We start from the raw sequence: 26,143 nt of genomic DNA on the forward strand, positions 1-26,143 counted from the left end.
ATATTGCACCCTGTCACTTGCACTGAGAGCACCCGTAATTAGCATTTTACAATGACAGGTGGTGCTGCCATTTTATTCCCAACCATGCAAGAGTTATTTTTTGCTATTTTTGGCGGACGGCACCATGCGCTAAGCTTAAATTGACTCAGCTGCACATTGTAGAGTGCCAATTACGGGGGCTCTCAGGGCAAGTGTGTGGATCGGCCAGGGTGGAATATTACTGCCAAAAGCTTTTATTTTGAAGAAAATAAGTGTTATACTTGCAAATCAGTTTTTACTTAAAGGGAATTGTTTTTTAGTGTTTTTTTTTCAAACTTGCAAATCGGTTTTTATACTTGCAAAAGTTTTTTAGTTACTTGCATGAAAATTTGTTTTTATACCTGTGAATCTTTTTTTTTCTTTTGTAGAAAATTGTTTTCATACTTGTGAATCTTTTATTTTTGCAGAAGTGTTTGTTTTTATTTTACCAATAAACCATTTTCTAAAACTTTTTTCTCACATGAATAGCTTTTTTAATTGAAGAAAATTGTTGATAAACTTTAGAATCTTTTTTTTGTTTTCCTTGCAGAAAAAAGTTTTTATACTTGCAAATAGTTTTTTTACTTGCAGAAAATAGTTTTTTTTACTTGCGAATAAGTTTTTTATTGAAGAAAATAGTTTTTGTACTTTTGGGTGTTTTTTTTTAATCAAATTATTTTATTTTTTAAACTCTGAATTGTTTAAATTTTTTAATGAAGTCTTTATTTGCAGGAAATTGTTTTTCATTACTGGCTATTTGTTTTTTATCCTAAGAAAATAGTATTAATTCTTGCTAATTGTTTGCATGCTTGCAGAAAATTGTTTTTAATACTGGAGAATAGTTATTTACCTAAAAAAAACATCATTTGTTTTACTTGCAAATCGTTAAATTTTTTTATTTAAGTTTTTACTTGCAGAATATTTTTTGTTTATTGCCATTAATTTGTTTTATTTGAAAAAAATAGTATTAATGCTTGTGAATTTTTTTCATACTTGCAGAATTTTTTTTATCTTTTTTTTACTCGCGAATCATCTTTTTAATTGAAGAAAATTGTTTTTATAATTTCAAGTCGTTTTTAATTTGCAGAAAATTGTTTTAAAACTTTTTCATCTTCGTATTAAAATTGTGAATTGTTATGTACTTGCAAATTGTTCTACTTGCAGAAAATCTTTTTTTTTTCATTACTTGCAAATCCATCCATCCATCCATTTTCTACCGCTTATTCCCTCTTGGGGTTGCGGGGGCCGCTGGCGCCTAGCTCAGCTACAATCTGGCGGAAGGCGGGGTACACCCTGGACAAGTCGCCACCTCATCGTAGGGCCTACTTGCAAATCTTTTTTTTAATCAAGTGTATATTTTTTTTTTTTACTTGGAATCGTTTTAATTTTTGTTTTAAGTTTTTACTCCCGGAAAACATTTTTTTTTACTTACAATTACTTTTTAAAATTTGAATAGTATCGTATTTATTCTTGCAAATTGTTTTCATACTTGCATATCTTTTTTTACTTGTGAATCATTTTATTTTTCAAATTAAGTTTTTACTTGCCGAAAATTGTTTGTGCTTGCGATATGTTTTTTTTATTTGAAGAAAATATTACTAATGCTTGTAATTGGTTTTCATACTTGCAGAAAATTGTTATTTTTTAACTTGCGAATCATCTTTTTATTTGCAGAAAATAGTTTTTATTCTTTTGAATATTTTTATTAAAATTGTTATGCACTTGCAAATCCTCTACTTTCAGAACGTCTTTTTTTTATATTACTTGTGAATCATTTTTTAAATCAAATATATTAATTTTTTTACTTGGAATCGTTTACATTTTTTGGTTTTAAGTTCTTACTTGCAGAAAAAAAATTGTTTTTTTTTACTTGCGATTCGTGTTTTTTACTTGATTTTGTTTCCATTCTTGCCAATTTTTTCATACTTGAGTATCTTTTTTACTGAAAAAAAAAATTTGTTTTATGTGCGATTTGTTTAATTTTTCTAATTTAAAATCTTACTTGCAGAAAAACGTTTTTTTTTACTTGCTATTCATGTTTTTTATTTGAATTTTTTTTTATTTTATTCTTGCCGATTGTTTTCATACTTGAGTATCTTTTTTTGCTGAAAAAAATATTTGTTTTACGTGCGATTTGTTTAATTTTTTTGATTTAAGTTTTTACTTGCAGGAAATTGTTTTTACTTGCGATCCGGTCGTTTTTTATTTGAAAAAAATAGTATTAATGCTTGTGATTGGTTTTCATACTTGCAGAAAATTTAAATTTTTTTAACTCGCGAATCATCTTTTTATTTGCAGAAAATAGTTTTTATTCTTTTGAATATTTTTATTAAAATTGTTATGCACTTGCAAATCCTCTACTTGCAGAACTTATTTTTTTATATTACATGTGAATAATTTTTTCATTCAAATATATTAATTTTTTTTACTTGGAATCGTTCACATTTTTGGGTTTTAAGTTCTTACTTGCAGAAAAATGTATTTTTTTTTACTTGCGATTCGTGTTTTTTACTTGATTTTGTTTCCATTCTTGCCAATTTTTTCATACTTGAGTATCTTTTTTTACTGAAAAAAACATTTGTTTTACGTGCGATTTGTTTAATTTTTCTAATTTAAAATCTTACTTGCAGAAAAATTGTTTTTTTTTACTTGCTATTCATGTTTTTTATTTGAATTTTTTTTTTTTATTCTTGCCGATTGTTTTCATACTTGAGTATCTTTTTTTGCTGAAAAAAATATTTGTTTTAGGTGCAATTTGTTACATTTTTTTAAAGTAAGTTTTTACTTGCAGGAAATTGTTTTTACTTGCGATCCGTTGTTTTTATTTGAAGAAAATAGTACTAATGCTTGTGATTTGTTTTCATACTTGCAGAAAATTTGTATTTTTTTTTAACTTGCGACTCATCTTTTTATTTGCAGAAAATAGTTTTTATTCTTTTGAATATTTTTATTAAAATTGTTATGCACTTGGAAATCCTCTACTCGCAGGACGTCTTTTTGTTTATATTACTTGTGAATAATTTTTTAAATAAAATTTATTTATTTTTTTACCTGGAATCGTTAACATTTTTTGGTTTAAGTTCTTGCAGAAAAATGTTTTTTTTTACTTGCGATTCGTGTTTTTTACTTGATTTTGTTTCCATTCTTGCCAATTTTTTTCATACTTGAGTATCTTTTTTACGTGCGATTTGTTGAATTTTTCTAATTTAAAATCTTACTTGCGGAAAAATGTTTTTTTTTTTACTTGCGATTCAGGATTTTTATTTGAATTTGTTTTTTTTATTCTTGCCGATTGTTTTCATACTTGAGTATCTTTTTTTGCTGAAAAAAACATTTGTTTTACGTGCGATTTGTTAAATTTTTTTAATGTAAGTTTTTACTTGCTGAAAATGGTTCATAGTTGCAAAAAAAAATCTAAATACAGAAAATTGTTTTTAAACTTTACAATATTTTTTTAATTGAAGAAAATTGTTTTTACACTTGTGAATAATTTTCTTTTTTACTTGCAGAAAAAAATGTAATTTGCAAAATTTTTTTTATTTTTTTTTTTACTTGCGCATCGTTGGGCGTGGGTAAAAACTTTTTTGTGTGTTTGTGGAGTTTAGGCGGTAATTTCACTCCAATAAAGCACCACTGACCACTGCAAGACCATACCAGAACTGATAGTGTGCCAACGCCGCCAACCCTCCTCAAAGCGCAGACTCGGAGTAGAGCACTCCCGATGAACCACGCAGCAGGCGCGGCGACACCAGCCGACGTAAAGATTGCGAGGAGGAGGAGCTTAAATCCTCACAGCTGCGCAGGTGCATCCCGTCTGGGACCCGCACGCCGTGTCGGCCGTCGCTGTGGGAGTGGCGGTGAGCGCGGGGATGAAGGTGCTGGTTGTTGGCCGGTCCTCGGCTGACGTTCCAAGGCGTCCGCCACACCTGGACGATGGACAGACAAGCTCATGAGGACAATCTGGACGTATCGCTCGCCGCGTCAACTTTGTGCACGGACCTCCATAGGCAGATGGGTGGTGGCGGCGCTCTCGGACCCTCCCCGTCTTTTAGGCACCTGCCCCGCGTTCCCAGCGAGCTCAGAAGAGGGCGCCAGGTTGCGTTTGGAGCGCTGCAGAAAGCGAGCCACCAGGACTCGAGTCACCTGAGTGATGGAAAAATGTGGTGAGGTCACATGTTACATTACAAAAGTGGTCCCCAACCACCAGAAAATTGTTTTTATGATTATTATTTGCAGAAAATTCTACACTAAATTGGCCCTAGTGTGTGAATGTGAGTGTGAATGTTGTCTGTCTATCTGTGTTGGCCCTGCGATGAGGTGGCGACTTGTCCAGGGTGTACGCCGCCTTCCGCCCGATTGTAGCTGAGATAAGCGCCAGCGCCCCTCCGCGACCTCAAAAGGGAATAAGCAGTAGGAAATGGATGGATGGATGGATGTTTTAAAACCTTTAACTTCAAGTATGTAAACAATTGGCAATAATAAAAAAAAAAAAATTCAAATAAAAAACCTGGATCGCAAGTAAAAAAAAAAATTTTTCAGCAAGTAAGAACTTAAATAAAAAAAAAATTCAACAAATCGCGTGTAAAACAAATATTTTTTTCAGTAAAAAAAGAAACTCCAGTAAAAACACGAATCGCAAGTTAAATGTGAAGTGAAGTGAATTATATTTATATAGCGCTTTTTCTTTAGTGACTCAAAGCGCTTTACATAGTGAAACCCAATATCTAAGTTACATTCAAACCAGTGTGGGTGGCACTGGGAGCAGGTGGGTAAAGTGTCTTGCCCAAGGACACAACGGCAGTGACTAGGATGGCGGAAGCGGGAATCGAACCTGCAACCCTCAAGTTGCTGGCACGGCCACTCTACCAACCGAGCTAAACCGCCCGAATAAAAAACATTTTTCTGCAAGTAAGAACTTCAATTAGAAAAATTAAACAAATCGCACGTAAAACAAATATTTTTTTCAGTAATAAAGATACTCAAGTATGAAAAAATTGGCAAGAATGGAAACAAAATCAAGTAAAAAACCTGAATCGCAAGTAAAAAAAAAAACTTTTTTCAGCAAGTAAGAACTTAAATTAAAAAAAATTCAACAAATCGCATGTAAAACAAATATTTTTTTCAGAAAAAAAAGAAACTCCAGTAAAAATACGAATCGCAAGTTAAATGTGAAGTGAAGTGAATTATATTTATATAGCGCTTTTTCTCTAGTGACTCAAAGCGCTTTACATAGTGAAACCCAATATCTAAGTTACATTTAAACCAGTGTGGGTGGCACTGGGAGCAGGTGGGTAAAGTGTCTTGCCCAAGGACACAACGGCAGTAACTAGGATGGCGGAAGTGGGAATCGAACCTGAAACCCTCAAGTTGCTGGCACGGCCACTCCACCAACCGAGCTAAACCGCCTGAATAAAAAACATTTTTCTGCAAGTAAGAGCTTAAATTAGAAAAATTAAACAAATCGCACGTAAAACTAATTTTTTTTTCAGTAATAAAGATACTCAAGCATGAAAAAATTGGCAAGAATGGAAACAAAATCAAGTAAAAAAGACAAATCGCAAGTTAAAAAAAAAAAATTCTGCAAGTAAGAACTTAAACCAAAAAATGTAAATGATTCCAAGTAAAAAAAAAATAATACATTTGATTAAAAAAAATATTCACAAGTAATATTAAAAAAAAAAAAAGACGTTCTGCAAGTAGAGGATTTGCAAGTGCATGAAAATTTGCAATTTTAATAAAAATATTCGAAAGAATAAAAAACATTTTCTGCAAATAAAGATGATTCGCAAGTTAAAATAAAAATAATTTTCTGCAAGTATGAAAACAAATCACAAGCATTAATACTATTTTCTTAAAATTAAAAAAAAAAGGATCGCAAGTACAAACAAACAATTTTCTGCAAGTAAAAACATAATTTAAAAAATAAAACGATTAACAAGTAAAACAAATATATTTTTCAGTAAAAAAAGGACCGATTGGTACCGGGCCGCACAAGAAAAAGAAAAAAAATAAATAAATAAATAAATAAATAAATATATATATATATATATATATATATATATATATATATATATATATTAGGGCTGGGCAACAATTAAAAATTTTAATCGAAGTTAATCGCACTATTTCTCTGATTAATTGCGATTAACTGCATTGTATACGCAAAGCCCAATAATGAATTCCAAAGTAGTGTGTAGTGCACCTTTATTGGAATATTCTCCAACATGAACAAAAGCGCCAAAACATTTGTTGTGCAAACACAATTTAAATCAGTCCTTGTTAAACAGTAGCAGTTAAATGGCATATTTTATGAAAATCAACTCAAAAAATGTAAATACAAACATTTAAGCTTATTTCCACTGCCAGGGTATTTAAGTTATCCTGTTTGTTATGGAAAATAAATATAATCTACATACAAATCTCTGAGCCACAATCATAACATCTGAACAGGCAATTTCTGAGGTAACAGCAGAAACATTTTTTTTTATCAGGGATCTTATGTTTAAAAAACTTATATTATAGGTAGTGGGCTGTTTTAGGGAATTTTTGATCAAATTATCCGTAGTAGCAATATTAATAATGTTGTGTTTATTATGCGTAGTGCACTTAAAATAATTATGACCATATCTAGGAATTGATATGATGGGAATTTTCCGATTGTTTGCTTGGTGCTTTGATAAACTGAACGCATATACATGGTACTATATTGTGATGTTATGAGCCAGGGAAATAAAGAACTACCCTACCCAGCATGCAACAGGAGTGACGAGCATGGTTGTGTGTCGCCATGTCGGCATCTTGTATGTTGTGATATGCACGCTCTGAAAGTAAACGTTGAGAACTCAGCCAACACTCCTGGTCTGCATTATTCATGAAAAGACAGACAACACAAATACTCCGCTGCTTCACAAGCCGCTGGATGTAGCCGGCAAAGTATCCCCATGGTAGCTAGCCGGTCTAGCAAGCACGCGTCATTCAGTCCAAAACGGCCCGATCTATCCACATCCAGAATTGTCTGGCGGTCGTAAGTGATCCCGGAGTGACCACGCTGTAAGTCAGCCATGAAATTTGCAGAATTGTCCGGTATTTTTGCCAAATGTTCCATCTTTACTAAGAGCCCCTCCACACGCCGCCATCTTTATAAGAAAAGGTGTTAACAAAATAAAAGCATGTAAACATACGCAAATGCGCGATAAAATAATTGTCGGCGTTAATAGATTGATGAGTTAACTCGTAATTAACGCATTAATTTGCCCACTCCTAATATATATATATATTATTTTTTTTAATTATTAAATCAACATAAAAAATACAATATAGACATTGTATATCAATATAGATCAATACAGTCTGCAGAGATACAGTCCGTAAGCACATATGATTGTATTTTTATTGTTTAAAAAAAATCAATCAATCAATCAATGATTATTTATATAGCCCTAAATCACTAGTGTCTCAAAGGGCTGCACAAACCACAACACAAACCACTACGACATCCTCGGTGGGGCCCACATAAAAAAAATAATAAAATTTAAAAAACCCGGTCCGAGGGACAAATTTTCCAGCGTTGACCGGTCCGCAGCTGCAAAAAGGTTGGGGAGCACTGCCTTACAAGACAAATTTATTATTATTATTATGTAGCGATTTACACAAAGACAAGATACTTAACGTTCGAACTGGTAAACCTTGTTACATTTTTTGCAAATATTAGCTCATTTGGAGCGCTGCAATTAGGTGGCGACTTGTCCAGGGTGTACCCTGCCTTCCGCCCGATTGTAGCTGAGATAGGCGCTAGCGCCCCCCGCGACCCCGAAAGGGAATAAGCGGTAGAAAATGGATGGGATGGATAGCTCATTTGGAATTCGATGCCTGCAACATGTTTCAAAAAAGCTGGGACGAGTGGCAAAGAAAGTTGAGGAATGCTCATCAAACACTTATTTGGATCATCCCGCAGGTGTGCAGGCTAATTGGGAACAGGTGGGTGCCATGATTGGGTATAAAAGCAGCTTCCATGAAATGCCAAGTAATTCACAAACAAGGATGGGGCGAGGGTCACCAGTTTGTCAGCAAATTGTCGAACAGTTTTAGAACAACATTTTTTCAACGAGCTATTGCAAGGAATTTAGGGATTTCACCATCTACGGTCCGGAATATCATCAAAAGGTTCAGAGAATCAGGAGAAATCACTGCAAGTAAGCAATATTACGAACCTTTGATCCCTCGGGCGCTACTGTATCAAAAACCGACATCAGTGTGTAAAGGATATCACCACACGGGCGCAGGAACACTTGAGAAAACCGCTGTCAGTAACTACAGTTTGTCGCTACATCTTTAAGTGCAAGTAAGGGATGGCGTGGCGCAGTGGGAGAGTGGCCGTGCGCAACCCGAGGGTCCCTGGTTCAATCCCCACCAGTAATAATAATAATAATAATAATGGATTAGATTTATATCGCGCTTTTGTATTGTTATATACTCAAAGCGCTCACAGAGAAGTGGGAACCCATCATTCATTCACACCTGGTGGTGGTAAGCTACATCTGTAGCCACAGCTGCCCTGGGGTAGACTGACGGAAGCGTGGCTGCCAGTTTGCGCCTACGGCCCCTCCGACCACCACCTATCATTCATTCATCATTCATTCACCAGTGTGAGCGGCACCGGGGGCAAAGGGTGAAGTGTCCTGCCCAAGGACACAACGGCAGCGACTTTGATGTCAATAGGTGGGAAGCGAACCTGCAACCCTCAGGTTTCTGGCAAGGCGGCTCTACCCACTACGCCATGCCAACCTCGTCACGTCCGTTGTGTCCTGAGCAAGACACTTCACCCTTTCTCCTGATGGGTGCTGGTTGGAGCCTCGCATGGCAGCTCCCTCCATCAGTGTGTGAATGGGTAAATGTGGAAGTAGTGTCAAAGCGCTTTGAGTACCTTGAAGGTAGAAAAGCGCTTTACAAGTACAACCTGTTTATTTATTATATTTATAAGTTAAAACTGTACTATGCAAATCGAAAGCCATTTATCAACAACACCCAGAAACGCCGCCGGCTTCGCTGGACTCGAGCTCGTCTAAGATGGACTGATGCAAAGTGGAAAAGTGTTCCGCGGTATGACGAGTCCACATTTCAAATTTTTGGGGGAAACTGGTGGACATCATGTTGTCCGGAACAAAGAGGAAAAGAACCATTTGGACTGTTATAGGCGCAAAGTTCAAAAGCCAGGATCTGTGATGGTATGGGGATGTGAAGTGAAGTGAATTATATTTATATAGCGCTTTTCTCTAGTGACTCAAAGCGCTTTACATAGTGAAACCCAATATCTAAGTTACATTTAAACCAGTGTGGGTGGCACTGGGAGCAGGTGGGTAAAGTGTCTGGCCCAAGGACACAACGGCAGTGACTAGGATGGTGGAAGCGGGAATCGAACCTGCAACCCTCAAGTTGCTGGCACGGCCACTCTCCCAACCGAGCTATGTATTAGTGCCCAAGGCATGGGTAACTTACACATCTGTGAAGGCACCATTAATGCTGAAAAGTACATGCAGGTTTTGGAGCAACATTTATTTTCACGGACGCCCCTGCTTATTTCAGCAAAACAATGCAGAGCCACATTCTGCACATGTTACAACAGCGTGGCTTCATAGTAAAAGAGGTCGGGTTGTAGACTGGCCTGTTTGTAGTCCAGACCTGTGTCCCGTTGAAAATGTGTGGTGCAATATGAAGACTAAAATACCACAACGGAGACCCCGGACTTTTGAACAACTTAAGCTGTACATCAAGCAAAAATGGGAAAGAATTCCACCTGAAAAGCTTCAAAAATTAGTCTCTTCAGTTCCCAAATGTTTACTGAGTGTTGTTAAAAGGAAAGGTGATGTAACACAGTGGTAAAAATGCACCAGTGCCAACTTTTTTGAAATGTGTTGCTGCCATTAAATTCTAAAAAAAAATATGTTTCTTAGTTTGAACATTAAGTATTTTGTCTTTGCAGTCCATTCAATTGAATTTAAGTTTAAATGGATTTGCAAATCATTGTATTCTGTTTAATTTACCATTTACACAACGTGCCAACTTCACTGGTTTTGGGTTTTGTAAATAAATAAGTGCATCTATGGAAGGTGTTAGTGAAGATGATCAGACACACCTTAAGGTCCCCAAGAGAACGGTGGCATTCTTTGGGTAAACGCAGCGGCGACACGGGCGGCACTTTAAAGGGAACCTGCACGCCCGGAGCTGTGGGTTTCACGCCGTCTTTTCTTGGCAAAGCGTCAGCAGGCGGCGAGGGCGTGCAAGGCAACAGAGACGCCTCAGTGAACGGACCTGTGGGGCAAAAAATATATATATATTCTATTTTTATCCATGAAGGCATATTAGGAGCTACACTGGCAAAAATGGTGGCGTCAGCAGACTTGAAGGCTAATCATTCGTAGAAAAAAATTATCAGATAACTTACAAACCCCGTTTCTATATGAGTTGGGAAATTGTGTTAGATGTAAATATAAACGGAATACAATGATTTGCTAATCATTTTCAACCCATATTCAGTTGAATGCTCTACAAAGACAAGATATTTGATGTTCAAACTCATAAACTTTATTTTTTTTTGCAAATAATAATTACCTTAGAATTTCATGGCTGCAGCACGTGCCAAAGTAGTTGGGAAAGGGCATGTTCACCACTGTGTTACATCACCTTTTCTTTTAACACTAAATAAACGTTTGGGAACTGAGGAAACTAATTGTTGAAGCTTTGAAAGTGGAATTCTTTCCCATTTTTGTTTTATGTAGAGCTTCAGTCGTTCAACAGTCCGGGGTCTCCGCTGTCGTATTTTACGCTTCATAATGCGCCACACATTTTCCATGGGAGACAGGTCTGGACTGCAGGCGGGCCAGGAAAGTACCTGCACTCTTTTACTACGAAACCACGCTGTTGTAACACGTGCTGAATGTGGCTTGGCATTGTCTTGCTGAAATAAGCAGGGGCGTCCATGAAAAAGACGGCGCTTAGATGGCAGCATATGTTGTTCCAAAACCTGTATGTACCTTTCAGCATTAATGGTGCCTTCACAGATGTGTAAATTACCCATCCCTTGGGCACTAATGCACCCCCATACCATCACAGATACTGGCTTTTGAACTTTGCACCTATCACAATCCGGATGGTTCTTTTCCTCTTTGGTCCGGATGACACGATGTCGAATATTTCCCCCAAAAATTTGAAATGTGGACTCGTCAGACCACAGAACACTTTTCCACTTTGCATCAGTCCATCTTAGATGATCTCGGGCCCAAAGAAGCCGGCGGTGTTTCTGGATGTTGTTGATGAATGGCTTTCGCTTTGCATAGTAGAGCTTTAATTTGCACTTACAGATGTAGCGACAAACTGTATTTAGTGAAAGTGGTTTTCCAAAGTGTTCCTGAGCCCATGTGGTGATATCCTTTAGAGATTGATGTCGGTTTTTGATACAGTGCCGTCTGAGGGATCGAAGGTCACGGTCAGTCAATGTTGGTTTCCGGCCATGCCGCTTACGTGGAGTGATTTTTCCAGATTCTCCGAACCTTTTGATGATATTATGGAGGGTAGATGTTGAAATCCCTAAATTTCTTGCAATTGCACTTTGAGAAACGTTGTTCTTAAACTGTTTGAGTATTTGCTTAATCAGTTGTGGACAAAGGGGTGTACCTCGCCCCTTTGTTGTGAAAGACTGAGCATTTTTTGGGGAAGCTGCTTTTATACCCAATCATGGCACCCACCTGTTCCCAATTAGCCTGCACACCTGTGGGATGTTCCAAATAAGTGTTTGAAGAGCATCCCTCAACTTTCTCAGTCTTTTTTGCCACTTGTGCCAGCTTTTTGAAACATGTAGGCATTCCTCAACTTTATCAATATTTATTGCCCCCTTTCTCAACTTCTTTGTCACGTGTTGTTGGCATCAAATTGTAAAGTTAATGATTATTTGCAAAAAAAAAAAAATGTTTATCAGTTTGAACATCAAATATGTTGTCTTTGTAGCATATTCAACTGAATATGGGTTGAAAATGATTTGCAAATCATTGTATTCTGTTTATATTTACATCTAACACAATTTCCCAACTCATATGGAAACGGGGTTTGTACATGACACAAAACTATGTATAGTTCCTGGCTTTAAATCAAGAATTCAAATTGTGGTGGTCATTTTTAAAACAAGCAGAGTGAAAAACCTTACGGAATCACTCGATTCTGGAAGCAAGAAAAAGAAACACGACATTATACTTTCTTGCACCACCTCTGGCTTTTACATCTTCCAGTGTGTGAGGCATGGACTCTTCATCGATTAAGCTCCAACTTTCTCCGATTGCTGTCGTCAGATCAGCATTTTCTTCAATTTCCACCAAACAATTGGATAGAGATACGAACCATTTGATGGACCTTTTGTATGTTTCTTTAAGGAAAGTTTTTACAGTTTTTGCTCCATGGCAATATTAATTATCTTTTAAAAAAATGATATCAATCCTTTCCATTAATGGAATAAGAGACACAATGTGTATTTATTTGTTTGTTTTATGCCCTTTTTGTCTAAGAAAACAACATTTTTAATATGGCAAACAAGAATTCGATACTTTTCAAAATAAAGTTGAACAAAAAAACAATTATTGTCTTCTTTATTTTAACACCAAACAATTGGATAGAGGTACAAACCATTTGATGGACCTTTTGTATGTTTCTTTAAGTAAAGTTTTTACAGTTTTTGCTCCATGGCAAGATTAATTATCTTTTTAAAAAATGATATCATCAATCCTTTCCATTAATGGAATAAGACACACAATGTGTACTTATTTGTTTGTTTTATGCCCTTTTTGTCAAAGAAAACAACATTTTTAATATGGCAAACAAGAATTTTATATTTTTCACAATAAAGTTGAATAAAAAAATAATTATTGTCTTCTTTATTTTAACACCAAACAATTGGATAGAGGTACAAACCATTTGATGGACCTTTTGTATGTTTCTTTAAGGAAAGTTTTTACAGTTTTTGCTCCACGGCAAGATGAATTATCTTTTTAAAAATTGATATCATCTCCAAACATCCTTTCCATTAATGGAATAAGAGACACAATGTGTATTTATTTGTTTGTTTTATGCCCTTTTTGTCTAAGAAAACAACATTTTTATTATGGCAAACAAGAATTGTCAAACAAGATTTCGATACTTTTCAAAATAAAGTTGAATAAAAAAATAATTATTGTCTTCTTTATTTTAACACCAAACAATTGGATAGAGGTACAAACCATTTGATGGACCTTTTGTATGTTTCTTTAAGGAAAGTTTTTACAGTTTTTGCTCCATGGCAAGATTAATTATCTTTTTAAAAAATGATATCATCAATCCTTTCTATTAATGGAATAAGAGACACAATGTGTATTTATTTGTTTGTTTTATGCCCTTTTTGTCAAAGAAAACAACATTTTTAATATGGCAAACAAGAATTTGATACTTTTCACAATAAAGTTGAATAAAAAAATAATTATTGTCTTCTTTATTTTAACACCCAAAAATTGGACAGAGTTACAAACCATTTGATGGACCTTTTGTATGTTTCTTTAAGGAAAGTTTTTACAGTTTTTGCTCCATGGCAAGATGAATCATCTCCAAACATCCTTTCCATTAATGGAATAAGAGACACAATGTGTGTTTATTTGTTTGTTTATGCACTTTTTGTCAAAGAAAACCAATTTTTTAATATGGCAAACAATGATTGTCAAACAAGATTTCAATACTTTTCAAAATAAAGTTGAATAAAAAAATAATCGTTTTCTTTATTTGAACAGCAAATCTTATGATACATTAAACATGTTTTTTATTGCAATCAAAAGAACAATTTTTGTCCTTAAATAAAATAGAGAACATACAAGACAACTTGTCTTTTAGCAGTAAGTAAACAAAGGCTCCTAATTGGCTGCTGACATATGCAGAAACACATTGGGTCTTTATCATTCTATTATTTTTAAATATCAATCAATCAATGTTTACTTATATAGCCCTAAATCACTAGTGTCTCAAAGGGCTGCACAAACCACAACACAAAAAAATACTGTTTTTGCTTGGAAGAGCTCCGTTGTTTACCGTTGAGTCTTTGCTGGTTTTTACCAGCGATGTCACAGCTCGACGACAGGCGGGGAAAAAAAAAAAAAAAAAGTACTGATATTTTTCAGAAGCAGTATAGTACCGTTTTCAATTCCAACTCATAAATCGGGTTATGAAAACAACCCGGCATTTTTTAGTGTGTTATTATTGCGACTTGCTCTTGTAACATTTCACCTGTTTGCTCTTTTAGTACGCTTTTTATGTTGTTGTTTTTTTAAAATAGCTTTTGTGAATTGTGAATTATATTTATATAGCGCTTTTCTCTAGTGACTCAAAGCGCTTTACATAGTGAAACCCAATATCTAAGTTACATTCAAACCAGTGTGGGTGGCACTGGGAGCAGGTGGGTAAAGTGTCTTGCCAAGGACACAACGGCAGTGACTAGGATGGCGGAAGCGGGAATCGAACCTGCAACCCTCAAGTTGCTGGCACGGCCACTCTACCAACCGAGCTATGCCACGAGCCGTTAAAAAAAAACACCCGCTCTATAGATTTGTGTCATGTTGGCTTTTTTCTACGAATTGAACCATCTGAATGAACATCTTGCAAGGGCTTGTACTTACCTGTATCCAGGTAAGCCTTACTGCATCCAAAGATAAAGTCAGCTGGGGGCGAGAAAAAAAAAAGACTTATTTTATGAAAAAAAGCAATATTACAGAACAATGTCCAGGAAATAGTGATGACCTGTGTGAGAGGAACTGAGGTCGGGTTCGCTGTGTGACCTTACAAGGCTTCTGCCATCGTTCCTCGCAGCCCGGCGTCGCAGGTACAAGGGCAGACGTTGCGCCGGCGGAACGCTATTCTGACCCGCACATGGAGCCGAGGAGTCACGGGCAGCGACTTGGTGCAAAGGCGTGGAGGGTCGAACCCGAATGTCTGGGATGGAGCAGCGCGGTTGGGAGGTGGAGGGCCCTAGCGCTTCCAGCTGGGAACAGCTGCGAGCCAACACGGCCTGGCGCCGCAACACCGGAGACCTGGAGGAGCCGGCATGGAATATACAGTACGGAATATTATATCAAAGATAGTCTGTATGCAAATGATTCACTCACTTCTGCACTAGCACGTTGTGTAAATGGTACATAAAAACAGAATATAATGATTTGCAAATCATTTCCAACTTGTATTCACTTGAATAGACTGCAAATACAATATATTTAATGTTTGAATTGAGAAACTACATTTATTTTGCAAATAATCATTAACTTAGAATTTAATTGCAGCAAAAAAGTTGGCACTAGTGCATTTTTACCACTGTGTTACATGGCCTTTCCTTTTAACAACACTCAGTAAACGTTTAGGAACTAAAGAGAACAATTGCTTGATGTACAGTAGAGATGCGCGGATAGGCAATTACATCATCCGCATCCGCATCATCAAAGTCGTCATTCATCCGCAGTCCACCCGAACCAACATTTTATCAGGACCGTACCCGCCCGCCAACCGCCCGCTGAACTACATCAGAGTTTGTCCGCCTTTACCACTCACAGAGATATTTACACGGGTTTCACAGAGTAATGATGACATTTGAAGTCGCTAACGTTCCCGCGACTATCCAATAGCATTCATCCTTATGACAAGAATATGGGCGTGCTGTGAAGCCATTGCCTTAGACACCTTCAACGACATGTACACACTGATCGTTGGTCTGGCAACATGTGTGCAGTTTCCGCAATTACACGTTCAAGATTGAAAGGCATACTGGGTGATACAGAGTACACTGATGGTTGTGATATGAACAACTATAACACTTACTAATATGCGCCACGCTGTGAAGCCACACCAAACAAGATTGACAAACACATTTTGGGAGAACATCCTCACAGTAACACAACATAAACGCAACACAACAAATACCCATAATCCTTTGTATTCATGACACTTCCTGAATATATTTTACACCCCCGCGCCCCCAACCCCGCCCACCTTACCGACGCACGGGGGGTGGGGGGGGTGGCGGGGTTTGCTGCTAGCGGGGTGTATAAAATAGTCAGGAAGTGTCATGAATACAAAGGATTCTGGGTATTTGTTGTGTTGCGTTTATGTTGTGTTACTGTGAGGATGTTCTCCCGAAATGTGTTTGTCGTTCTTAATTGGTGTGGCTTCACAGCGTGGCGCATATTACTAAGAGTGTTAAAATTGTTTATATCACAACCATTAGTGTACTCTGTGTCACCCAGTATGCCTTGCAGTCGTGTGCGTGTTGCTGCGGAAGACACACACAACACGTTGCTGGACTGACAAGCAGATAGTACATGTTGTTGAAGGCGATAAAGCCAATGGCTTCATAGCACGCCTTAATCCTTCAGGAGAGTTCCTTTATTTAGCAATTAAAGCCCTCACAGATCAATAATGCAGGACACCATTGATTATAGTTATTTAATATTTTTGAGTAATCACAGTGAAAAGGTAAAAAAAACTCCTCCTAAATATATTTGAGATCCGAAAGGTTCCCCACTCATAAAGTGATACATTTTTATTAGTTTTTTTTTTACTTTTAACATTTAAATTTCAAGGTCAACTTCTGATATATATGTCGATTTTAAGTTTGAACTATTAATATGTTTGTTTTATGCTCTTTTGTCAAAACTTTGATGTTTTTATATGGCAACTACACAACATATGCAATATTTTTTCCACCATAAAACATTTTAAAGTGATAATTTTAAGTAATAATTCATTATAACAGATTTTGTTGTGATTGTTTTTTTTGATCAATGGAAAAAAAAAAGAAAATAAAGACAAAAGGAACAAAAATACTGCCAGCATGGCAGCTTTGTGTCAACACTGCCACTTTTTCTCATTAGATTTCACCTCATTCCACTTTTTTTTTTAAATGTTTTTTGTAATTTTTGCAATACTATCAATTTTGCAAATTTTGCAGAATGTGTGGTGGGCGGTAAAAGATTAGCTGTGGGCCTCAAATGGACCCCGGGCCGCACTTTGGACACCCCTGGCTTAAGTTGTTCAACAGTCTCATTTTGCGCTTCACAGGTCTGGACTACAGGCAGGCCAGTCTAGTACCCACACTCTTTTACTATGAAGCCACGCTGTTGTAACACGTGGCTTGGCGTTTGGCTGAAATAAGCAAAACAAAGGGGGGGGGGGGGGGGGGGGGGCGAATGGCCCCCCGAAGGCGATGAAGATGACGACGAAGAGGGGAACAAAGAGATGAATGAAGAAGTTGAAGAAGAAGATGTTGAAGAGGAAGAAGGTGAAGAAGTTGAAATTCAAGAAAATGATAAAGACGAAGAAGAAGAGAAAGCTACGGGAGAAGAAGAAAAAGTTACAGAAGAAGAAAGAAAAGTTACAGAAGAAGAAGAACACAAAGACACAGACAAGCAAGAAGACAAAGACACAGAAAAGGAAGAAGACAAAGACAAAGAAGACGAAGAAAATGACAAAGAAAAGACGAAGACAAAGAAAAAGACGATGAAGAGGAAGAAATAGAACAGGCGACAAAGAAGAAGAATAGCGGCACACGTGGTCGTGGCCGTCTTCACTTCCCGTTCCCGCAAAAAAAGGCGGTTGGGGGAGGGGGGGAGTAGGCTCAGCTTGCGTCAGGCGATGGAGGACTGTGGAAAGGCGGAGCCGACGGTCCAACAGAGCAGCAGGGCATGCTGGAGCCCGGCCCAAGATGGCGGCGAGGAGGCGGGGAATGCGAGCGAGGAGGGTGGCGGGGTGTGCGATCGCGCACCTGAACACAACCCTCAGCTGTGAACGTGAGGGGGAGTGGTAGAGAAAAAAGAAATAGAGCGACGGCGAGAGGCAGACGCAAGAGACGTGGTCGGCTGAAAAGCGACACGGAGAAGCGAGCAGTGAGAGCGCGACGGAAGCTGAAAAGCAACCCGCCAAAGACTTTCTTGATTGAAAAATAAAGACGTCTACACCTGCTTAAAGATGTCCCGGTTTGGTGGTCCATTGAACCCGCACGACAGCGAGAGTCTGTCACACATATTATGTAATTGTACTGATTAAAGATTATTGTTTTTAAATAAATAGATTTAAATTATGATTGATTTCCATTAAAAACGTTGTCTTGTGTATTTTATTCTTGATAAAAATAAATTAAAAAAATGTAATTCCACATGAGTACAAAATTATTGACAAATAATAAAAATGGTGTTGATTTTGTTGAAAGTCTGGTAACGAGGTGAGCTTGCGCAGGTGTACCTAATGGAATGACCCCCCCCCCGCTCACCTGTACGTGGGGGTCTCAGTGCTCGGCGACGAGCAAGAGTTGGACCTCTCGCCTCTGAGAAAGCACCGGGCTCTGGGTCCCCCGGCCAAGGGGCTCTCTGGCGTCTGAGAGCGGGGACAGCGCAGGCTGAGGCGCTCCCCGCCTCCATCTCCCCCGTCGCTCAGCTCGCTGGCCGCCCTGCTCCTTCGGCCTCCCTGCTTCCTCAGCCCCACCTCCAGCAGACACGAGTCCTCGGACGGGGACGAATCATCCGGGATGTCCACGATCTCCGACATTAGCAAAGATCCACTATCCATCGAGACTGGAAACAAGTTAACTTCATTAAACATTGCTAATTGTACACCATCATCATCAACATGTGGAGCTACAATATGCCGTTTCGGGAACCAAAATGCTAACGTTAACATGACGACAAATACCAAGTTATATGACTCTGAGGCATATAGATGCAAATTTAGCTAAAAAAAAGTTAGCATGCTAACATTAAAATACTAAAGGTTAGCATATGTCACATACCAGGTTATATGACTGAGGTGTACAGCAGCAAAATTGGCTAAAAAAGTTAGGATGAATGTAAAGTACTAGGTTATATGCAAAGTTAGCTAAAAAAAAAGTTAGCATGCTAATGTTAACATCGTATAAGTTAGCATATGTCACAAACCAAGTCATATGACTCTGAGGCTTACAGATGCAAAGGTAGCTAAAAAAAAGTTAGCATGCTAACATTAATGTGCTAAAAGTTAGCATATGTCACATACCAAGTTATTTGACTCTAAGGTGTACGGCGGAAAAATTGGCAAAAAAAGTTAGGGTGAATGTAAAGTACCAGGTTATATGCAAAGTTAGCTAAAAAAAAGTTAGCATGCTAATGTTAACATGCTAAAAGTTAGCATATGTCACAAACAAAGTTAAATTACTCTGAGGCATACAGATGCAAAGTTAGCTAAAAAAAAGTTAGCATGCTAACGTTAACATGCTAAAAGTTGGCATATGTCACACACCAAGTTACATGACTGAGGTGTACGGCGGCAAAATTGGCTAAAAAAGTTAGGTTGAATGTAATGTACTAGGTTATAAGCAAAGTTAGCTAAAAAAAAGTTAGCATGCTAATAGTAACATGCTAAAAGTTATCATATGTCATAAACAAAGTTAAATTACTCTGAGGCATACAGATGCAGAGTTAGCTAAAAAAAAGTTAGCATGCTAACATTAACATGCTAAAAGGTAGCATATGTCACATACCAAGTTATTTGACTAAGGTGTACGGCGGAAAAATTGGCTAAAAAAGTTAGGATGAATGTATAGTACCAGGTTATATGCAAAGTTAGCTAAAAAAAGTTAGCATGCTAATGTTAACATGCTAAAAGTTAGCATATGTCACAAAGTTAAATTACTCAGGCATACAGATGCAAAGTTAGCTAAAAAAAAGTTAGCATGCTAACATTAACATGCTAAAAGTTAGCATATGTCACATACCAAGTTATTTGACTCTAAGGTGTACGGCAGCAAAATTGGCTAAAAAAGTTAGGATGAATGTAAAGTACTAGGTTTTGTTCAAAGTTAGCTAAAAAAAAGTTAGCATGCTAATGTTAACATGCTAAAAGTTAGCATATGTCACAAACAAAGTTAAATTACTCTGAGGCATACAGATAAAAAGTTAGCATGCTAACGTTAACATGCTAAAAGTTGGCATATGTCACATACCAAGTTACATGACTCTGAGGTTTACGGCGGCAAAATTGGCTAAAAAAGTTAGGTTGAATGTAATGTACTAGGTTATAAGCAAAGTTAGCTAAAAAAAAAGTTAGCATGCTAATGGTAACATGCTAAAAGTTATCATATGTCATAAACAAAGTTAAATTACTCTGAGGCATACAGATGCAGAGTTAGCTAAAAAAAAGTTAGCATGCTAACATTAACATGCTAAAAGTTAGCATATGTCACATACCAAGTTATTTGACTCTAAGGTGTACGGCAGCAAAATTGGCTAAAAAAGTTAGGATGAATGTAAAGTACCAGGTTATATGCAAAGTTAGCTAAAAAGAAGTTAGCATGCTAATGTTAACATGCTAAAAGTTAGCATATGTCATAAACAAAGTTAAATTACTCTGAGGCATACAAATGCAAAGTAACCTAAAAAAAGTTAGCATGCTAACATTAACATGCTAAAAGTTAGCATATTTCACATACCAAGTTATTTGACTCTAAGGTGTACGGCAGCAAAATTGGCTAAAAAAGTTAGGATGAATGTAAAGTACTAGGTTATATGCAAAGTTAGCTAAAAAGAAGTTAGCATGCTAATGTTAACATGCTAAAAGTTAGCATATGTCACAAACAAAGTTATATGACTCTGAGGCATACAGATTCAAAGCTAGCTAAAAAAAGTTAGCATGCTAACATTAACATGCTAAAAGTTAGCATATGTCACATACCAAGTTATTTGACTCTAGGGTGTACGGCAGCAAAATTGGGTAAAAAAGTTAGGATGAAGTACTAGGTTATAAGCAAAGTTAGCAACAAAAAAAAAGTTAGCATGCTAATGTTAAATGCTAAAAGTTAGCAAAAGTCACAAACGAAGTTACGTGACTGAGGCATACAGATGCAAAGTTAGCTTGAAAAAAGTTAGCATGTCAACGTTAACATGCTAAAAGTTAGCATATGTAACATACTAAGCATGACGATATTTAGAATGACACACATACCTAGCTATATGATTCTGAGGCATACAGATGCAAAGTTAGCATAAAAAGTTAGCATGCTAACATTAACATGCTAAAAGTTAGCATACGTAACATACCAAGATATATGACTTTGAGGTGTACAGCGGCAAAATTGGCTAAAAAAGTTAGGCTGAATGTCAAGCATTAGGTTACATGCAAAGTTAGCTAAAAAAGTTAGCATGCTAATGTTAACATGCTAAAAGTTAGCATATGTCACATACCAAGTTATATGACTCTGAGGTGTACAGATGCAAAGTTAGCTAAAAAAAAAAATTAGAGTGCTAATGTCAAGATGCTAAAAGTTAGCATATGTCACATTCCGAGTTCAAGGACTCTGAGGTGTACGGCAGGAAACATTGGCTAAAAATGCTTAGCATGTTAATTTTAGCTTGCTAACTGAGTTTATGTCAACTACCATCGTATGACTCACCAATAAGCAGGAGTGGAACGGAACTGTTAATGTTAGCATGTTAACAGTTAACATATATCAAGTATAAAGGTGTACGGCTACAAAAATACGTAAAAAGTTTTTTAGCATGCTAATAGTAGCATGATAACATCAGCAAAACTAACAATATATGTCATGTAGCAAGTTATAGGACTTTGAAGTGTGCAGGGGGCAAAATTGGCACAAAAAAAAAGTTAACACGCTAATGTAAGCATGCTAACAGTTAGCATATGCCATGTGCCATGGCTGCAAAAAAAAAAGTTAGCATGCTAACTTCAGCATGCTAACAGTTAACATGTGAAGTACCAAGTTATATGGCGGCAAAAAAAGTTAGCATGCTAACAGTTAGCATATGTCAACTTCAAGGTTATAATGCCTCTGGGGATAACCTTTGCAAAATTTTCAAAAATAAAAAGGTAGCATGCTAATGCTATCACTTCTCACCTTCTCCACTGAACGCTGTGGACGTTCCCCTTTCTCCAGAGAGCTCAGCACCGTTGTGGTCAAACATTGTCACCTTCATGGTCCAAAAAATGATCATCAGCAGCATTCAACATACAATCATGTTCATAACGAGGGCCGTTCCCAACCGATATCGGACCGATACCGGATATTAGGGGTTGGATGATATCGCAGGTTAACATATAAACGTCCTCTAATAAGCACACAAGTTAGATTTTTCCTTTTTAGTTAGTCATTTACAAAGACTGATGGTTGATAGGCTAAAGGCTACAAAAGCAGCTACACAACAGCTAAGCGCACAATAGCACACAAGCTATACATATGTAAAAAGCGTCCTTTGCTCATTTGTCAACATAAACATGTATCAAATAATTATTGTTGCATATTGTTAGAAGAAATGTATCTAAGTTATCACAAAACCTTGTGTTACATCCAGTTCAGCGAGGACAAAAGCTGTCTTTGATCCTACCAAGCAGAAGGCTTGCAAAACTCCACTTTGTAGGATGGGAAGCAACATGAAGGTGTTCCGTTTCTTGGATGTATGGTAACCCACAGAAAGATTTTGTCTTGACCAGAGAACTACAAAGCGGAGAGGAAGCAGGACCAGACTCCCCTCGCAGCAGCTGTTTACAAGCCCCTTCCTTTAGAGACAGCCGTTGCCATGTAATCAGGGGAAAGTCCAAATAAAAGGGGAGGCGTTCAATCTTTGGTCAGAGCTTGGTGAGACGACACACAAGTGTAGAGCCCAGATGTTTCTCCTTGATTGAGCTAAATCTCTGTTTAATTCCTTGCTTCTTGTCTTGTTTAATAGAGGTCATCAGTGTTTGAACCTGACACGTATTACTTCAAGATAAAAGCACGCGCGATGATTCCCACTGATATCTTATCGGATTAATATCGGTATCGGCCAACACTCAACGGGTCCAATATCGGTATGGTATCGGATGTGAAAGAGTTGTATCGGACAGTCCTACTCACCTGGCTGGCGGCCCTTTGTCCCATCACAGCCTCGTACGGAGGAGGACAGTCAGTCGGGTACAGAGGAACTGGGCTCTCCATGGAGCCGTTGTAAGTGATACTGGACACGACAGAAAGATATCAAACAATCATCCAATCCAGGATTTTATAAACCTACATAATGACTTGCCAGAACATTACATACACCTGAATAATCAACAGCAATGACTTCACACGATCATAAACCTGCAAAGTGGCTGTTATTACTGATAACTAGTTAGAAGGATCTAGGTCGTGCATACTAGTTTTAGATGTTCTATTTCTATTGAAAAAAGGCGGTGGTTGTCATTAATAACTGGCTGGAGGAGTGATCTCATTGATTATATAACATGTCAAAGTTAAAATGTGCATTGGCATTAGTTGTAGTTGTTCTGACTATTTCTATTACGAAAGGTGGTGGTTGTCATCAATAACTGGCAAAGAGAGTGATCACATTGATTACACAACATTTCGAAGTTCCATGTGCATTGTCATTAGTTGTAGTTGTTCTGACAATTTCTATTGCGAAAAGTGGTGGTTGTCATCAATAACTGGCAAGAGGAGTGATCTCATTGATTATATAACATGTCAAAGTTAAATGTGCATTGGCATTAGTTGTAGTTGTTCTGACTATTTATATTACAAAAGGTGGTGGTTGTCATCAATAACTGGCAGGAGGAGTGATCCCATTGATTATATAACATGTCAAAGTTCAATGTGCATTGGCATTAGTTGTAGTTGTTCTGACTATTTCTTTTATGAAAGGTGGTGGTTGTCATCAATAACTGGCTGGAGGAGTGATCCCATTGATTATATAACATGTCAAAGTTCAATGTGCTTTGGCATTAGTTGTAGTTGTTCTATTTCTATTATGAAAGGTGGTGGTTGTCATCAATAACTGGCAGGGGGAGTGATCACATTGATTATATAACATGTCAAAGTTCCATGGGCATTGGCGTTAATTTTAGATGTTCTGACTATTGCGAAAAGTGGTGGTTGTCATCAATAACTGGCAAGGAGAGTGATCACATTGATTATACAACATTTCAGAGTTCCATGTGCATTGGCATTAGTTTTAGATATTCTGACTATTTCTATTGTGAAAAGTGGTGTTTGTCATCAATAACTGGCAGGAGGAGTGATCACATTGATTATATAACATGTCAGAGGTCCATGTGCATTGGCATTAGTTGTAGTTGTGACAATTTCTATTGCGAAAGGTGGTGGTTGTCATCAATAATGGGCAGGAGGAGTGATCCCATTGATTATACAACATGTCAGAGTTCCATGTACATTGGCAATAGTTGTATATATTCTATTTCTATTGCGAAAGGTGGTGGTTGTCATCAATACCTGGCAGAAGGAGCGATCACACTGATTATATCACATGTCAGAGGTCCATGTGCATTGTCATTAGTTGTAGTTGTTCTGACAATTTATATTGCAAAAGGTGGTGGTTGTCATCAATAACTGTCAGGAGGAGTGATCACATTGATTATATAACGTGTAAGAGTTCCATGTGCATTGGCATTAATTTTACATGTTCTGACTATTTCTATTGCAAAAAGTGGTGGATATCATCAATAACTGGCAGGAGGAGTGACCACATTGGTTATATAACATGTCAATGTTCAATGTGCATTGTCATTAGTTGTTCCGACAATTTCTATTGCAAAAGGTGGTGGTTGTCATCAATAACTGGCAGGGGGAGTGATCACATTAATTAAAACACATGTCAAAGTTCCATGTGCATTGGCATTAGTTTTAGATGTTCTGACTATTAGGAAAGGTGGTGGTTGTCATCAATACCTGGCAGAAGGAGCGATCACACTGATTATATCACATGTCAGAGGTCCATGTGCATTGTCATTAGTTGTAGTTGTTCTGCCAATTTATATTGCAAAAGGTGGTGGTTGTCATCAATAACTGTCAGGAGGAGTGATCACATTGATTATATAACGTGTAAGAGTTCCATTTGCATTGGCATTAGTTGTAGTTGTTCTGAAATTTTTTATTGTGAAAAGTGGTGGTTGTCATCAAAAACTGGCAGGGGGAGTGATCACATTGATTATATAACATGTCAATGTTCAATGTGCATTGTCATTAGTTGTTCCGACAATTTCTATTGCAAAAGGTGGTGGTTGTCATCAATAACTGGCAGGGGGAGTGATCACATTGATTAAAACACATGTCAAAGTTCCATGTGCATTGGCATTAGTTTTAGATGTTCTGACTATTACTATTGTGAAAAGTGGTGGTTGTCATCAATAACTGGCAGGAGGAGTGATCACATTGATTATATTACATGTCAGAGGTCTATGTGCATTGGCATTAGTTGTAGTTGTTCTGACTACTTTTATTGTGAAAAGTGGTGGTCGTCATCAATAACTGGCAAGAGGAGTGATCACATTGATTATATCACATTTCAGAGTTCCAAGTACATTGGCATTAGTTGTAGTTGTTCTGACTACTGTTATTGTGAAAGGTGGTGGATATCATCAATAACTGGCAGGAGGAGCGATCACATCGATTTTACAACATGTCAAAGTTCAATGTGCATTGGCATTATTTGTAGTTGTTCTGGCAATTTCTATTGCAAAAGGTGGTGGTTGTCATCAATAACTGGCAGGAGGAGTGATCACATTGAGTATATTACATGTCAGAGGTCCATGTGCATTGGCATGAGTTGTAGTTGTTCTGACTGCTCTTATTTTGAAAAGTGGTGGTTGTCATCAATAACTAGCAAGAGGAGTGATCACATTGATTATATCACATTTCAGAGTTTCAAGTACATTGGCATTAGTTGTAGTTGTTCTGACTACTTTTATTGTGAAAGGTGGTGGATATCATCAATAACTGGCAGGAGGAGCGATCACATCGATTTTACAACATGCATTGGCATTAGTTGTAGTTGTTCTGGCAATTTCTATTGCAAAAGGTGGTGGTTGTCATCAATAACCGGCAAGAGGAGTGATCACATTGATTATATAACATTTCAGAGTTCCATGTGCATTGGCATGAGTTGTAGTTGTTCTGACTATTTCTATCGCGAAAGGTGGTGGTTGTCATAAATAATGGGCAGGAGGAGTGATCACATTGATTATATAACATGTCAGAGTTCCATGTGCATTGGCATTAATTTTACATGTGCATTGGCATTAGTTGTAGTTGTTCTGGCAATTTCTA

The 26,143-nt window shown here is 37.3% G+C and overlaps 1 protein-coding gene across 4 annotated transcripts in view; it reads right to left on the bottom strand.

The window, feature by feature from the left end:
* Positions 1 to 3,045: 3,045 nt before the first annotated feature.
* Positions 3,046 to 26,143, bottom strand: part of fam189b (family with sequence similarity 189 member B) — a 44,748-nt gene continuing 21,650 nt past the window's right edge. For all 4 annotated transcript variants that reach the window (XM_061881679.1, XM_061881680.1, XM_061881681.1 and 1 more), the window contains 8 exons: positions 22,940 to 23,039; positions 21,944 to 22,016; positions 18,332 to 18,632; positions 14,818 to 15,107; positions 14,697 to 14,738; positions 10,151 to 10,326; positions 4,018 to 4,161; positions 3,046 to 3,944 (listed from right to left, as the gene is read on the bottom strand). In XM_061881679.1, the coding sequence (XP_061737663.1) occupies positions 3,708 to 3,944; positions 4,018 to 4,161; positions 10,151 to 10,326; positions 14,697 to 14,738; positions 14,818 to 15,107; positions 18,332 to 18,632; positions 21,944 to 22,016; positions 22,940 to 23,039 (1,363 nt within the window). In that variant the 3' untranslated portion in view covers positions 3,046 to 3,707. The remainder of the gene's footprint in view (positions 3,945 to 4,017; positions 4,162 to 10,150; positions 10,327 to 14,696; positions 14,739 to 14,817; positions 15,108 to 18,331; positions 18,633 to 21,943; positions 22,017 to 22,939; positions 23,040 to 26,143) is intronic.

This window comes from Nerophis ophidion, linkage group LG21 (assembly GCF_033978795.1).
Source record: "Nerophis ophidion isolate RoL-2023_Sa linkage group LG21, RoL_Noph_v1.0, whole genome shotgun sequence".
NCBI lineage: Eukaryota > Metazoa > Chordata > Actinopteri > Syngnathiformes > Syngnathidae > Nerophis > Nerophis ophidion.